Source organism: Eutrigla gurnardus (genome assembly GCF_963514095.1).
Source record: "Eutrigla gurnardus genome assembly, chromosome: 18".
Classification (NCBI taxonomy): Eukaryota; Metazoa; Chordata; class Actinopteri; order Perciformes; family Triglidae; genus Eutrigla; species Eutrigla gurnardus.
The window spans coordinates 18,023,555-18,039,508 of record NC_139929.1 but is presented as its reverse complement, the minus strand read 5'-3'; the positions used below and the strand labels follow the sequence as shown (position 1 = coordinate 18,039,508).

The 15,954-nt window shown below is 40.8% G+C and overlaps 1 protein-coding gene across 1 annotated transcript in view; it reads left to right on the top strand.

The window, feature by feature from the left end:
* The window catches only part of vstm2a (V-set and transmembrane domain containing 2A), a 98,377-nt gene that overhangs the window by 65,011 nt on the left and 17,412 nt on the right, over positions 1–15,954 (top strand). The window contains exon 4 of the mRNA XM_084033833.1: positions 1,209–1,545. Coding sequence (XP_083889959.1) covers positions 1,209–1,545 — 337 coding nt within the window. The remainder of the gene's footprint in view (positions 1–1,208; positions 1,546–15,954) is intronic.

The following is a 15,954-nucleotide window of genomic DNA, read 5'->3' as shown; positions in this document are numbered from 1 at the left end:
CCAGCTGTTAGGCAAAAGAGATCGGCTCCAGTGCCACCAGGTATTCAAAGGTAATGCAAAGCCTTCAAGGTTCAACAGAAGATGGAGGGGAAACCTGTACATGCTTATAGCACATAGTTACAGATCTAAATTCAAACCCTGACTTGTGCACTTTGCAATATATTTTAACCTGTAATTATCATTGCAGCTTCTGTATGTGTCCAATCCAGGCCCACAGTAGTTTGTGAAATAGTTAAATGGAATCTATTGGGTTTGAGTACAGGGATAAGAATTGTCCCTGTCAATGCAACGTACACAGCTAGTGACTATATCAAATTATGAGAAGACTAGTTATGGTGGGGGGGACAACACACACTTTCAACCACAAGACCGGTGTTGGACACCACGTCTTCCAAAGTGATGCTTTTAAGTGATGCATTGGTGATGGTCTTCCTAAACCAAATGCTTGTTTTGTTGCCTTATTGTACATTATTATTTTTATGTATTTATTTAAGTGTCTTCGAGTTAAAAAGTGCTATATAAGTCCTATAAATTATTATTTTAAGACTGAAGATTAGATAAGATTGCCCTAAAATAATTGCAAAATATTTTTTTAATCCTGCTACATTCTCAAACTTCACAGGTCATACAATAGCCTGGTCTCCTAAAAATTACAACACACTGTTTTATCAATTTTATTTGGAGGGATTTGTTTTGGGATATTCCACAGATACGCTTCTATCCACATAAGAAGGACGTCAAACTTTCACACAGGAGATTGCTGTTTTTGTCCGGTGTGAAACCAGAAATGAAATTGTATGAATTTTTCCTGAGCTAAGAGGTCTGTTTGCCTAAACTTAACATTGTTAATGTTAATGTTTCCCAGTCAAAAAAAAAAAAAAAAAAAAAACCATGGCACAGGCATGCTCACTACTTGCAAATGAAATACAGTATTTTGAAAGTTGTGCTTAACAACATGAAACAAAAAAAATCCATGTCCATGTACACAGATAAGTACATTTCAATTTGGAGACTATTTCATGAACTGCCATGAGAAAATGTTGCTATGTTGCATGCATGAGTCCAACGTCTTCTTAATTGGTTCAAATCCAAATGTCACAGTACAACCATCATGTAGCATGTTGTAGAACTGAGTGGCACATGTTATGAAACCCCCTGGAATTCCATCACTGTTATCACATTGAGTTCTCTTTAAATCCCTCTAACAGACCGTGAAAGTCCAGGGCAATGACATCTCACACAAGCTGCAGATGTCCCGAGTAAGCAAGAATGACGAAGGGCTGTATGAGTGCCGGGTGACGCGAGCTAACTATGGAGAGATCGTGGAGTACAAAGCTCAGGCCTGGCTGAAAGTCAATGCCACGGTCAGGCCACGGCGACCACTGATACCTCCCAAGAAAAGCTCCCCACTGCACCTGACAGACAAGAAGCCAAGACGGTCCAATCCACCTCTGGGCCAGGACAGCCAAAGTTCAGACCAGAGGGTATCCTCCACCTCCACCTCCCACACATCCTCCAATACAGCTAAACACAGCCCCGGCTCAGGTAAGGCCCCGGGGAAGGGTTATGCAACGAGGGCTTAGTGGAACACAGAAAAAAAGTTGTGTTTTACTAGCAGCAGAGATTGTGGTCTGCAACCTTTCTGATGTGACGCGTTTGTGAGTCACCTCCCGAAAAAAGGTTGTTTGAGGTTGTTTGGTTGGGATGCAGTACAACCAGCAGCATTCAGCATGAGTTTATACAGCAGTCAAGTGTAAACTGTGTGTCCAAAATCACTCATTCACTCTGCGATGAGTATCGGCCACAGTGCAGAGTTCTATATAGATCGAAGTATATGAAGAGGACTATAGAGAGGACTACGTAGAGGAATATGTAGAGGACTATGTAGTTGACTATAGAGAGGACTATGATGAGGACTTTCTGTAGAGGACTATGAAGAGGACTATATAATGAGCTCATGGGCAAAACCTGCTCACATTAAATACATTATTTTAGAAAAATGTCATTTTTCCTTGAGCACAATGCATGATGGTCTATAATGCTCAGTTAGTGGCCAAAGGTTGTACAAGAGGAAAAGTGGGACACTTTGAGTCTACTATATGGGGTAGAATAATTCTCACTATTCATTCAGACAGCACGTCAATGTTTCACACGCAGGCATTGTGATGGATGTCACTCTCTTGATTGACCAGGTGTTTGACCAGTACGGCCAGTTTTCTGGAGATTTCTGTGTTGCAGAACAGGAGCAGGAAAACGTGATTTGAAGTAGTTCATGAGTCTTTTGTATTGAAAAAAAACCCAATCAGCCTCCCTGAGAGGCAAAGGGTAACATAACCTTTGACCTTAACTTGCACCAAGTAGCAGTGATGGACCGGTTCATCTTCCTATTCTTCAAGCCTGTTGCCCCGTCTGACTGTTGGTTTTTTTCCATGCCAAGTATTCCTGTCAATATCGTAGTGTGGTTTTATGGTGGTGATCTACTGCTGTAAGCTTTTCTTATGTCAAGTGGCTTTCACAGCAAGTAAGCTTTCATCTGACTGGCACATTAAAAAGGTCATGCCAAACAACAAAGGTCAAAGGTGAATCCAATTGAAATTTGAGAGTAGCTGCATCATGCAGTATTATTATAGTAATCATAAATGTGTCATTTTTGAGACATTGAGCATCTATGACATCTGCATCCCACTGAGCAACGTGACATCTAAAATACATTTATTAGATGTCTATTCCAGTTTAAATCGGAGTTAAACGGGGTTCTTCCTCCAATATGTCAAATAAGTTTTAAACTATGACGCTCTACGTTTCCCCCTAAAGTCACTTTGTCACGTATCAGTATAACCTTGTTACTTGCATCGTGCCTTTTCCGTCTTCAAAGGAAGTTAGCTTTAGAAAACAAAGCCACTTTGCTAGGTTCAGGAAAAGGCCCAGTTGGTGTTCATTTTGACGACGTCGCAGCGAGTGACAACCGGTTCACTATCGACACGAACGATTCATGACGTCTCAATTTTAGTTTGACACATGACACGAACAGTGGTTTCCTGGACTCAAGTCCTGTTTGTTTGACCGCATCCCTCCCTGTATTAACTATCTCTCTTCTTTATACTATGTCTGTAGTCACATTAATGCTCTCACGGTAAATGAGCACTGATGTCGGACGCCAAGGATCACTGACTAAGCTGATTATTTGACACCTTGGCAGTGAGAACGCATTACAGTAGATTTCTTCATATAGTTTTACCCTAGACATTGTTTCTTTCTAACATGCATTTTAAGTATAATTTTTTTAAATATGATCTAAATCCAAGCCTCATACATCTTGGTCTATATGAGAGAGAGGACAGAGGCCAGGTTTAAAAGATAGTGCTCAGTGGGATAGTCTGAATGATTTGGATTTATTATCTCCTGCCAGCTAAACAGGACATTGAATGAGAACAGCCTGACTCATTGATCCTTTATGTGATTGATGTTTATGCCAGTTAGACTCTGGATCAGGCAGCAACCTCCAGTTCTCAAAAAAATTGAGCCAAGCTGAAGTGCCTTAAACTTGTATTCTCTCTGTAGGCCATCAGGGGGCGACTCCTCTGGTAAAAATAATTCCCACTTGATTTACATTGTAAGCATGGGTTTATGGTAGTGATGTCCAAATGAAGCTTCGTGAAGCATTTTCTTTATTTTCAATAGCCCAAAAGATGGCGCTCTCTGTTCAACAAAGGGTTGAAAGCAATGGAAATATATCGGCCTTCAACCCTTTGTTGAACAGAGAGCGCCATCTATTGGGCTCAGACAATAAAGAAAATGCTTCACGAAGCTTCATTTGGACATCACTAGTTTATGGTCTCAATCGCTTCTTCAAACATAATGTTCATTTAGTAAATTGTGGTCTATTCAGAGTCATACAGAGTCATACAGACTAGAGCTGTCCCAACTGTTATTTTTCAACGATTAATTTAGCGATGATTTTTCAGATTAATCGACTATTATTTTTTTCGATGAATCTAACGATTTATTTTTCAGTTGTAGATTATTTCACATTACTTGATCAATTTAACTATTCACACAATATGGATATCAAAACATTTCTTGTTAACATTTGAAATATATAAACATTTCTTTAACTTGTACCCCCTTACTTTGTTATTTTCAAGCTTTTATTGTGAAGCGGCAGAAACTGGAAATGTTGGGTTTCTATGAGCGGTAACTTAACACCAGTCCTATTCAGCGGTCGGTGTGGAGTCGGTGTGGATTTAATGATAGCTTGTTAGCGCCATGCGCGTCTCACGTCTACGATTGTCTGTTCATATTACTTAAGAAAAACAAAAACTCAGGCAAGCAGCGGGAAACTTTCTACCACCACTGGGCTGGAGTGTGGGACATATAGTTGTTTGGGACGACGCGTCAACGCAAATTATTCATGTCAACATACTTATGTAGTTGATTACGTCAACGAGTCGTCCCAGCCCTACAGCCCATAAAGCAGGGTATGCTTTAGGCCGGGGCTACCTTGTGATTGACAGGTCACAACAACGCTAATATCGCTACTGCCGATACCATCACCACCTTGCTACCAATGCAATCAGCCACTCGTCTCTAAGATGACTTTAACACTTAGCTGTGAAGTTGACCTTGAATTATGAAGCTAACTTTGTTAGCAGCTTCACACCAGAATCCAGATGGATCCAGATCCAGTAAGGTTCGGGGTAACGCTCTGCCGCCTGTTTGTCTTCATCAGTTCCAAATATGGTCACTTCCGTTAACTGGTTGAAAAAATGTCCAGATGAGGATGGCAAAAATGCCGAACTCAAGGTAAAAAACTCTAGTACACAAACCAAGGTGGGGCGTTTTGATGACTACGCCCACTTCTTCTACACAGTCTATGGGCCGGCCCTGACATGACTAACATGGCTGTGGTGCTGAAGAGGCCCAGTTCATCTCCATGAAACGGTCCTGTCTCATAACTGCATTACGTGATTGCAGAGGTTAGAATGTGCATGTGTGTTTGTGGAGCCCAGACGGAGAACCATGCAGCAAATCTGTCACTGTTACCAACAGTGATCACAATCTGAGACCCTGCTATTGAATACAATCTCTTCTCTATAATAATGATAGTAATAATAATATCCAGTGATAACCGAGCGATGCAGTCTTGTTTTCCTCAGATGAGGATCGCAGCCAAAATCAGGTCTTTTTTTTTTTTCAATCACCATAGATATTGAAGAAATCTTGTTTTGGAGTGTTGCAATTCTCTTTATTGAGGGATCAGTTACAAGTCAATCGACTGCCTCCAGCGCACTCAAAAAGCTGCTGCCGGGCTCTGAACTAATTCTGCGAGATGAGAACACATTCTGCCCTTTCATGCATCTATTTGCAGGCTGCTTGCTAGAGTTCTGAAATTGATTTTAAGACTTTATGTTAAGGCACTACATGGTCAGGCTCACAGCCATATTTTAGAAATGCTCATCTCCCAATGAGTAGCTTGTGAGATCCTGAGGCGGGCCTCCTCTGGTGCTTCTTAAAAATCACCTTATTGCCGAGGGGATTCTTACTGCAGGCTCCTCAGCTCTGGGACTCTCTGCCTGAGCAGGCGAGTCCAAGTCAGTAGAAGCTTTCTAGATTCTCTTTTGCACAATTTATGTGGTTTGAATTTCACTGCTTGTTAATTAACATCCTCATTTGCTTAACACTTTGCCATGGGTAGAATTTGAACATGTCCTCATCAGACACCTTTGGATAGGACATATGCATAGATCGTTTTTGTATGCTGAAAAATGACACAATTCTGGAGAAAATGTGTCGCCTGGAAATACTGGACAGGTACTATAATCACATAAAATGCCACACATACTGACTTCAAGTCATTATTGTTTTCATTGAACTTGAACAAATGGAATGCATTTGATTAACTGCCGTACATCTCCATCATGGGAATCTAATATCCAGTCTGTAATTACATCCAGCAGATTGCAAAGTTACCTTTGTCTTTCTTCAAGCGCAGTAAGGCTGAAACCCTTTGAACAAGTGTGTGCAGTCGAATAGCTATTGAGTTGTCTTTGTCGAGTGAAAACATCGTCGGCCTTTGCATGAAATGGAAATCATGCACACAAAGACACTGGAAGATGATTCAACCCTTTAATTTTCATTGAGGTCAGCTGTGGATTTCTTTGACAAACTATTTCACCAATATAATCAATGACTCACTACCTTTAAATAAAGGAGAATGCGCAGCAGTCAATCTGTAAAATACTTGGTGTTAAAAGAATGTTTCCGTAAACTAATAAATTCACCCAAGGAGGAGATCGGAGACATAAGTAAAGTCGACGTCTGACTTTAATCTTGTACAAGAGGAGCAGTTACAATGCAACAACGTGTGAGGATGCTACAGAGGAAGTGCTCAAATCACTGTTGTGACTTGAGTCTTTTAAAGGCACAGGAGATAATGCGTCACTGACAGTTAATCTTCATGTAGAACAAGACATCATGACTACCAGGCCTCTGATAACATTTAGGTCAGCCATGGGGACACTAAAGTAATAAACAGTTCAACACATAAAGCTATAACCTGAACTAAGAAAACTTTAAGACATGAGGTTATACAACATTCTTATAACACTTGGTAAAGTACAATCAAAGCTATCTCATCAACAATGTTTTACTTCAGAACTGATTTTTTTTCAATCAAATTAATTTACATAGAAAAAATGCTCCATGGGTTTCTAACATTCCTGTAACAATGTGCAAATTCAACGAGACTGCTGATTAGCTACTTAGTTTACTTTTTTTAATGACTGAGATAATATGGATGCAATTTTAAATTTGTCTAATTTTAATTAAACCAGCAGCAAACAAATTGGACTCTGTTTGTTTAGTTCAAGCTGTTATAAAGCTATAAATAAATTGGTGGTGAGCAGTCATCTGTGACTCAGAAATAATTAGATTGATAAATAAAGTAAAATGGTGGAGTTATGCCAGATCTGGCAACGAACGGAGAGAAGTGGCAAAACCCAAATTGATCCCTTTGCTCCGGCAGGTGGGCGGGTATTGAGTTTGGCTGTTTTGAACATGGTGGCCGGGTCACAAACTCTTAACCCTGTAAAAACCAGACATGGGAAATAATGAGCAAACATTACAGATGCTATTGTAGGAGGCAGAAATTAAAGTATTGCTTTTTTTATGTTGTAGATGTAGACATGATTGGCTTGATTAACACATAAAGCAAATACCCATAATGAGCTGCTATATAACATCAGTTCAAGGAGCTGTAATTAAATTCCAAAGTGTATTTCCATTTAAAAAGCCTTTAAAAAGTAAGCGGTTTAGCTATGTCTGCTTTCAAGATATAAGGAAGAGTCAAACAGACATTCTGAATGAACAAACAAGAAAGTCTTGAACAATGTAAATACCTGATCGCCATCCAATCTCCAAAAAAACGTGCAATTCTTTCAGAAATGTCCAAATGTCAAACGTTTAAGACACTAAATCACATCACCACTACTCTGTGGGGTTCCTTGCAGTCTTGGTGTCTTAATTTAGCACCAAATCTGTGTAATACATGGAATCAACCCAACAATTGCTGCAACAACTTCTGAGGATGGTCATCATATTCTATGAATTAATTAATGAATTCTGATTTATGACTAGACCAACTTCACACACTGCTGAGCTGCATCTCAAATTAATCAGCAGGTTCTCAGCTTTCAGATGAGGTCCACCAATGCTTTGTGCTAGTACTGTTGAGCATGTGCATGGCAAGTCCCCCTTCAATAAGACAAAAGCTGATCTATGTGGGTCTCTAGGGGTTCAATACAAATTATACATGAATCCACAACACATCCTCACCCCACCTGGTCATATCCCGTCATTTGCTCTTCAAACTATGATGCTCTAGCTTCCATTGAAGCATTGGTTTCAGATGTGTCAGGGACAGTTTCCGCTTGTCACATCCAACCACTGATTCTCGAGATTAGGGACAAAAGTACTTTTGAAAAGTGAAAAACAAAAAATCAATGCTACATTAATTTGAATTGGATATCTTCATAAACACAGGTCTCATCTATCTACCATGAAAAGGAACAGGCAATTTATTTAACCAATTTTTATAGAAATTGACATTTACTCAGTGAGTAATTTGACATTTGTCAACTCCGTCTGGCACATGAAAATATGTATTTTTTCAAATAAATAATTTATTGTTTTTTAAGACAAATTGCAACATTTTGATGTGGGACATGTTTGTCCCTTAGCCTATCTCAAGAATCAGTGCAACATCAAAACAAACTTCCAATGTAGGTATATTTAGTTGCTTGGGTTTTTGGAAAAAAATGTGGTTTGGGTTAAGCCTATTTGTTGTGTAAGACAGCTACGTAACTGGCATGAGTAATTATGTAACTAAACCATAAAATAAGACTGACTGGGTTCAAGTAACTGAACAATGATGCTAATTGTAGTTTAAAATCCACAATGCTGGCAATTAGCCCTCACTTATAATACCTAATATATGTGAGTTGATTAATGGCTGTAAGAATGGTCCAAGTTTTCCTCATATCCTTTTCACGTCGGCGCCCTGATGCTGATCCGTGTTCTACCTTCATGGTGTGCAGCTTATTTCCTTACAGATCCCTATCCGGCAGCCGACTTTTCACTTCAGGTGACTCAGTGTGAATCTTCCCTCATTAACAACCCTGCAACATTTTCCATTTCTGACTATCAAACCATGTCACAGCAGTGCTGCTGCTCCTCCTCCTCATCCATAAAGCTCTATCATTTCCTTCCTGTTCAGTTCAAACACAAAGTCAGCCCCGCTCTGGGCTCAGATAGCCCTCCGCGCCCTGAAGCAAAATATAGAAAGATATTACTTGCCACTGTATAGAGGTAAAAAAATAATAATAAATTGAATAATCCCTGGGGCTGCAGACTCAGAGATTATGAGGCAGCCAAATTATGCTGACAACTGTGTTGCAGTGAGTTCTCTGTGCGGTGTGTCTGACACTGATAAATGCCTCTCGGTGGCTGCTCAGGCAGCCTTATCCACCTTTCTGGAGCGGCGCAGAGGTGTTACGGCTGAGGGCGACACACTTCTATTACCGCCATGCTCAGGTTTCAGGCCGATGAGCAACAATAGGTTAATTGGCTGGGATGAAATTAAATCTGGGGGAGCGAAGATATATATTTTTTTCCTTTTCCGCATTGCTGCATCCGTAAACAATGAGGCACTTTCCAGATGGGCGGACTGTGACTGTGGCTGGTGGAGCGGCTGCAGAGCGGCAGCAGCAGAGTGGGTTGTTCACAGCTACTGCCCACCAGTGTGTCAGATGTTGTTAGATCACAGCCCGGCCATCATCGTTCCTGGCAGGGTTGTTTTTTCCCCCCAAAAGCTCAGAGGTGACCAGAGCTGTATGTGGAGGAATAGAAGGGGGAAAAAAGGAGGTAAAAATGTCCCCAAAGCCAGACGTTTCCTGCCGGTTTCCTGCAGGAAAGACGAATATGGACTTGGCTTATTGCATAAGCAGTCATGCAAAAAAAATGAAAGGATAAAATAAATCACGACCTTGTTTTAAGAACCACCATAATTTTTTAAACTGCCTCGGCTGCAAACATCTAAGGGAAGAGCACTGGTGAGTCATCGCTCCAGTAGGTGGTTAGGAAGCGCCGGGCCGCTGTTCACGGCTCATATTGCGTCAATGTGTCATGTCAGGTTCACGTGGAGGCGTCTGATTGTCCTTCCTTACTCACGCTTGTGTCTTTTGGGTGAGAGAGCTGGATTCTGAGATGCACCGAAGCCGAAAAGATGAAACAAAATGTCTGCAACGGTGGTGGTTTGTGTCCAACAGAGGTCACGTCACCGACCTTCAGGGTTCTCCTTCATGAGAGAATTTGTAAGAGGTCCTTCACTAGGATGTTGTCTCCCTTGTCAACCCTGTCTCCTCCAAAATTTAGTTTGCATTATTTTTCTTCCCTGAACCGAACTCATTAAAACAAAATGCTATAAAACAATATAGTAGCAAATATAGCAAATTAAAGGTTGAGTAGGCGATTCTATTCAGAAACGCTTTATGTTATATTACTTGAAACCCTCGTAACATAGTGATAGCAATTAAAAAATGAAATGCTCCAACGTAAATTATTTTTTTTTAAATGCTGTGGCACCACTGTCAATAACCCGTCCAATCAAAAAACTCGACAAATATATGTTTGTGTTGAAACATGTGTTGTGTGGGGAAATCATTTTTAGCAGATCAAACTGTCCTAGTTGAATACTCACCTGAGGACATTAAGGAGCAGATTGTCTCAGCGGCAGGTCGTTTACAGGTGACACATTTTTATCGGTTTGAATTGGAGGCAAATGTAATAATTGTTTACAATTCATGGCGAAAGTGAACATTATCCATGTCACAAATGATAAAATAGCAATAAAAGCAAGCGGACAAAATCTCTTATACCAGAGTGTCCGAGGCAGCAGCAGCAGCAGCACGGAGAAAAGAAACAATTAATTTAAATCAGAGCATTATTTTTACCAAAACACATAATACTCGTCATATCCTGGATCACATCGGGCATATAGCTCAGTCAAAGCATCTACAGCATGACGTCACTTCCTCCAAATCCTTCAATCTACTTTCAAAAACCTTCAAACCAGCTCCACTGGACTCAGATGAATCTGCAGCAAATTCCAAGCCGCAGGAGCAGCACAGCCTGAAAAGCTCTTTTTTTCCCATTTCAAGATGGACATCAGGGACCGATAGCAAGAGTGAGTCTTGTGAATTTGTTACGGAGCGTAGAGGGTCGCTTCCAGCATTTTTCAGATGTATAAATTCACATTGATATAGAATGGCCTCATAGATAAGGACATGCCAGTGGTGCAGAGTGAGTGTCTTCAATGTGCCATGGTGTACGTGTCTAAGGAGGGACGACATTGAGAGGACGCATATATAAAACATCACCGTAGTCAATCACAGCAGCCAACTTACTTCTGAAATATAAACCCAGATTCAGCTACACCCTCTTCACTGAACGTGGCTTCAAAGAGAGAATCATCAAGAAGCCTTGGTAATTATGAGAATGTACAGACTCACATCGCCCTGCAACTTAATAATAGATGAAAGTTTGAGTGGCTTTTTCTTGTGAGTTATTGTGAACCATGAGTCATGAGTTTTGTTTCGTCAGCATTCAAAATGAAACGATCTGATTCTTATTACCTGACATCTTCTGGAAATGAGTTCCATGTTTTAGCATAGAGGCTAAGAGGCGCCCTGCTCTATTTAATAGCCCTAGCATTACATATTGGAATGACACCAAATATTTGTCTTGACTAAAAGTGGTAGTTTGGTCAGTGTATGAATGTGTGTGTGAATGGTTGCATGTAGAAGGACACGTAGGATGCTTTAAGAAGACTAGCAAAGTGCAGTATGAATGCAGGTCCAATGAAGCGGGACAAAAGCTGAAACATGAACAGAAGGAGTATTTTTGTTTTAGGAAGGAGAGGATACTCACTGAGTCTGACAGATAAGTGAAACTGCCCCTCGTGGCTCTCTGCTTTAAGCCCTAATCAGCTGCTTGTTCATAATGTCATTCGTGGCTGCGCGCTTTGGAAAATGGCCGCGGTAATGCCAGCTAAAACGCACCAAACTGCTGGTGTCAAAACAGAGTTGACGGTCATTCTGGAGATTCTGCACTACCCACCAGACTGTCACAGTTCCCTTCCCCCCACAGTTGAACAGTCAAGCTGCAAGGTAATGACATCCACGTGTATTTAACGAGTCAGTCAGCCAAACCTCCCGTCACGGCTCGGACGCGTCAGTCAACAAGCAGATCAGACGGCGGGTTTTGACAGCGGAGCCACCAGGCAAGCAAGAGAGTCAAAGAGACAGTCAGCCAGCCGGTCGGCCGGGGATCAGCAGCGCGGGATGGAACTGGCACAAAGCCAGTCTGAGCTCCCCGTGGAGGTGCCGTGGTGATTCACCTCCCTGCCTCGCTGAACCCGACTGCCTCGCTTGGCCTGGAATTGATATTTCACACCACCGTTTCGCCGAGCCAAAAACATTTTGGCAAAACGTAGTGTGTTGTGTTAGGTTAAGTAGGACAAAATGAAAAGGATTCAGCGTGGGTCCATTGTATCCCAGAATGCACCCAGGAAGCCTGACAAGGTTGGTGCGAGCTCACATGGAAGCTCTCGTTCATTAAGCAGCGCAGGCAAGTCGGCTCTCTGGTCCTTCAGACTGGAGAACAGTCCGAGGCTTGGTATGAAACATTTCCCCGCAAACATGAACTTCAGCTGAATAACGGGCTGTGAATGAATCACATGGGTCTTGTAAAGACAACATCAACTTGTCAACCAAACTCTGACTTCCACAATCTCAGCTGGCAAGTGTGGACCCAAACGCAGGTAAAGTGGAGAGAAAGTTGAAAGATCAATACTTTATAATAAAACACCTGGAAGTCCAACTGGAGGCAGGTTATAGGAGATGAAACGTAAATTAAACTAAGCACAATGCCGAAGGCAGGAAGACACCGGGACCTAAAGGACACCGTGACAGGGTAAGACAGACCTCATAGGGGATAACAACAGACAAACAAAAACAAGAGTTGTGTTAAAATCACTCACCGATTCATTCACCCTACTCACTGGCTAGTTCTGTCTGGAGGACTATATAGAGGACTATGTACAGGACAACGTACGGGACTATATAGAGGACTATGTACAGGACTACGTACGGGACTATGCAGCGGACTATATATTGATACAGTAAAATGTAAAAACACTCTGGGACACTATTTAGGTCATTTTCTCTGGTCTGTTAATTACGTCACTGCTGTTACACAATTAAAATGTGTCAGATCAGCAGTGGCTGGTGGACCATTCATAATAAATACCAACATAGTTTTATGTAATAAATACATATTGGGAACTGTTTTGTTGAGGTGTCTCTTATTGAAATGCTGTGAGTGAATCTAAGTTCCCCTGGTAAGCAGTGATGTGGTTTATATGACTCTAGCCTTCATAGTGAAATGTAGGAATGGAATTCTATACAGCAGATGTCACTGAGGAAGCAATAAGCATATAAATGAAAAGTAATTTGTGGCCATTTATTTTGCGAAGCTTTCTTCACACTACATATATTATTTTGTGCCACAAATTATGGTTTTGATCATTTTTCCTTCAGCGTAATCTATGATGGTATATAACACTCAATTTACACTACTTTTCAAGATGAATTGTGGGATACTAATAATAGACAGAACCACACAATGGTGAACTCACTATACATCGTTCACTATATATAGTAGTGAGTGAATTTAGAAACAGCCAAGATCTTGGATTATTGAAATAATACTGTTTTTGTGTTTTCTGTTGTATTGCTGAAATCTTTGTATCTTCTCTTTATTCAGCAATGCACAGCAGTGTACAAAAACAACACGTATCCACACATGTTCTCCCTTTGTTGTGTTCTAAAAATAGCACAAGAACACAGAAGGTAGCTTTACCTTTAGTAGCTCGCTGACAAGGTTAGCTTTGAAGTGAAAAAAAAGCATATGTGATTTAAATGAGAATAATGGCTGTAAACGTAGTGTTGTAGTGTTGTTTGTGTCTGACTTACATACATACCTGTTCGGTGCCAAGGATAGAGCAGAATAGAAACAAGCTGACGCCAGATGCATGCTAATAATTAGAGTATGCCAACAGTCTCATGTGTGGGTTATATAACTCCCATAACATCTGATTGTACTGTCAATGTGATTGGCGCTGAAGGAAAGACTCCAAATGATGTGTGTAGTTCAGGTACCGGCTGTGAGGTCCACATACTGTGTGACGTGAAAGGGACAGCTACATGCAGGTGTTCTACAAGTTACTTCCAGTCGTTCAGCTCGCTCATCAACCCACTCGTTGGAGGAGCGACAGTGGCTATGACATAGTTCATCGAGGCAATTAAGGTACTTTAAAATCCTTCGTGCCAGATTACTGCAATTTGCATCCACAATTGTGCTCCTCCTCAGTGTCGTAACTCAGTCAAATCTGAACACATAGACGTTAAAGTATTTTGGATTCAGCATGACATACAGTGAATTAATGTCCATGAATAAAAGGCGCCTCGTGGATTCCTTCCACTGCAGATGCATTAGCACAATGTCTTGGTCTCTGAGGCAATGTGTCAAAACAGTCTCAATAAAGCACACAGCAAATAAAAAATAAAAAGGTTGAAAACAAAGCGGTTCAGTACTCAGGGAAATAAACTGCAGCAGGAAATGAACAACTACCTTGAGTGTAGGAGAGTGGGGACATCAGAAAGCAACAACAAAGCGGTCAGAGTGGCAGACTGAAAACCCCTTCCATAGTTCATTCATATTTGGTAATTAATATTAGCTTTGTACTCAAGAATTGTATTATTATTTTTTGCATTGTAAGTGTTTTGCATCCCAAGGAATATGTCTGAAATACAAATTAAATAATTAAATTGTATGAATTAAATTAATTTGTTTTATACTAATACTGCCTTCGCCCAATGACTGCTGGGATCAGCTCCAGCCTCCTGCGACCATGAATACAGGATGAGCGGTAGACGATGGATAGATAGATGGAGTTTCATATTAATGCTTGCAGAAATGCGCAACAAAACACCATAATATAACATAACATATCAACGTACCATAACAACATTACACAACAACATGACATAACATTACAACATAAAATAACCTGTGACTTATCAACGTAAGGAAACATAACACAACAACATAGCAGTACAACATAACATATCAACTTAGTAGGGTTGTAAACGATAAACCGATGCGACTGGATATTCGGTTCAACAAGTGAGAGATACGGCTGCATCGGTAGCAGCCTCCTCAATCGATACGAATTATCAATGAATTCCTAGATGAATCGTTACAGAGTCATGGATCGGGTATCGTGAGTGTCTCTAAAACAACGCGAGAGCTGAAGCTGCCCGCGAAACGCCGTAGCTGGCTAGCTTGTATGAGTTATAAACAAGGGACAACACGGAACATGGAGGAGGTGGAGGTGGAGAGGCGGGCGCAGCACAGGTAGGCGGTTGCGACGCTGTCGTGTGACCGCAGGCACTCCACGACCGCATGTGAGAGACGGACGGCTTTGAATGTCTCAACTTGCGGCACAAGAGGCGGCCGCAGCACGGGTAGCGTCCACGACACTGTCCTGTGACCGCCATCCAACGAGTCAGCCAGACTTTTTTTTGGTCCATGTCTAAAAATAAATACATTGACATGTGATTTTTTTGTTGTTTTTTTGCCAGTGCTATACAGTAGTGATGTCCAAATGAAGCTTCGTGAAGCATTTTCTTTATTTTCTGAGCCCAATAGATGGCGCTCTCTGTTCAACAAAGGGTTGAAAGCAATGGAATATATATTGGCCTTCAACCCTTTGTTGAACAGAGAGCGCCATCTATTGGGCTCAGAAAATAAAGAAAATGCTTCACGAAGCTTCATTTGGACATCACTACTATACAGCCACAATGTTTGGGGATATGTGGTATTTTACATATTTGAAAAGAAACTATTGTAATGTCACTTTCATATAAATGGCTTCTTTATTTTATAAAAAATCTACAACAAATATTAACCATAGAATCGAATTGTATAGTTCTTACACTGTTAGAAACGATTCAAATCGGTCTGTAATAAAAGGATATCGTTCTTGAATCGAATCGTAACCTGTGTATCTAGATGCATATCGAATCATTTATCACAAAGAGATGTGCAACCCTACAACTTAGCATAACAAAATAGCCACATAATACCAACATAACAACATAACATCAATGTAGCATAACAACGTAACATGACAGTGTAACATAATAATCCAAGGTAACAATCGAATGGAACAACCTAATGTAGCAAATTCATTGTGAATTTAAAAACCTCAGGTTTCTTAGGCAAAATATTTTCTTTGACTTCAATTATCACAACTCATTTGCAACCTGCGATGAA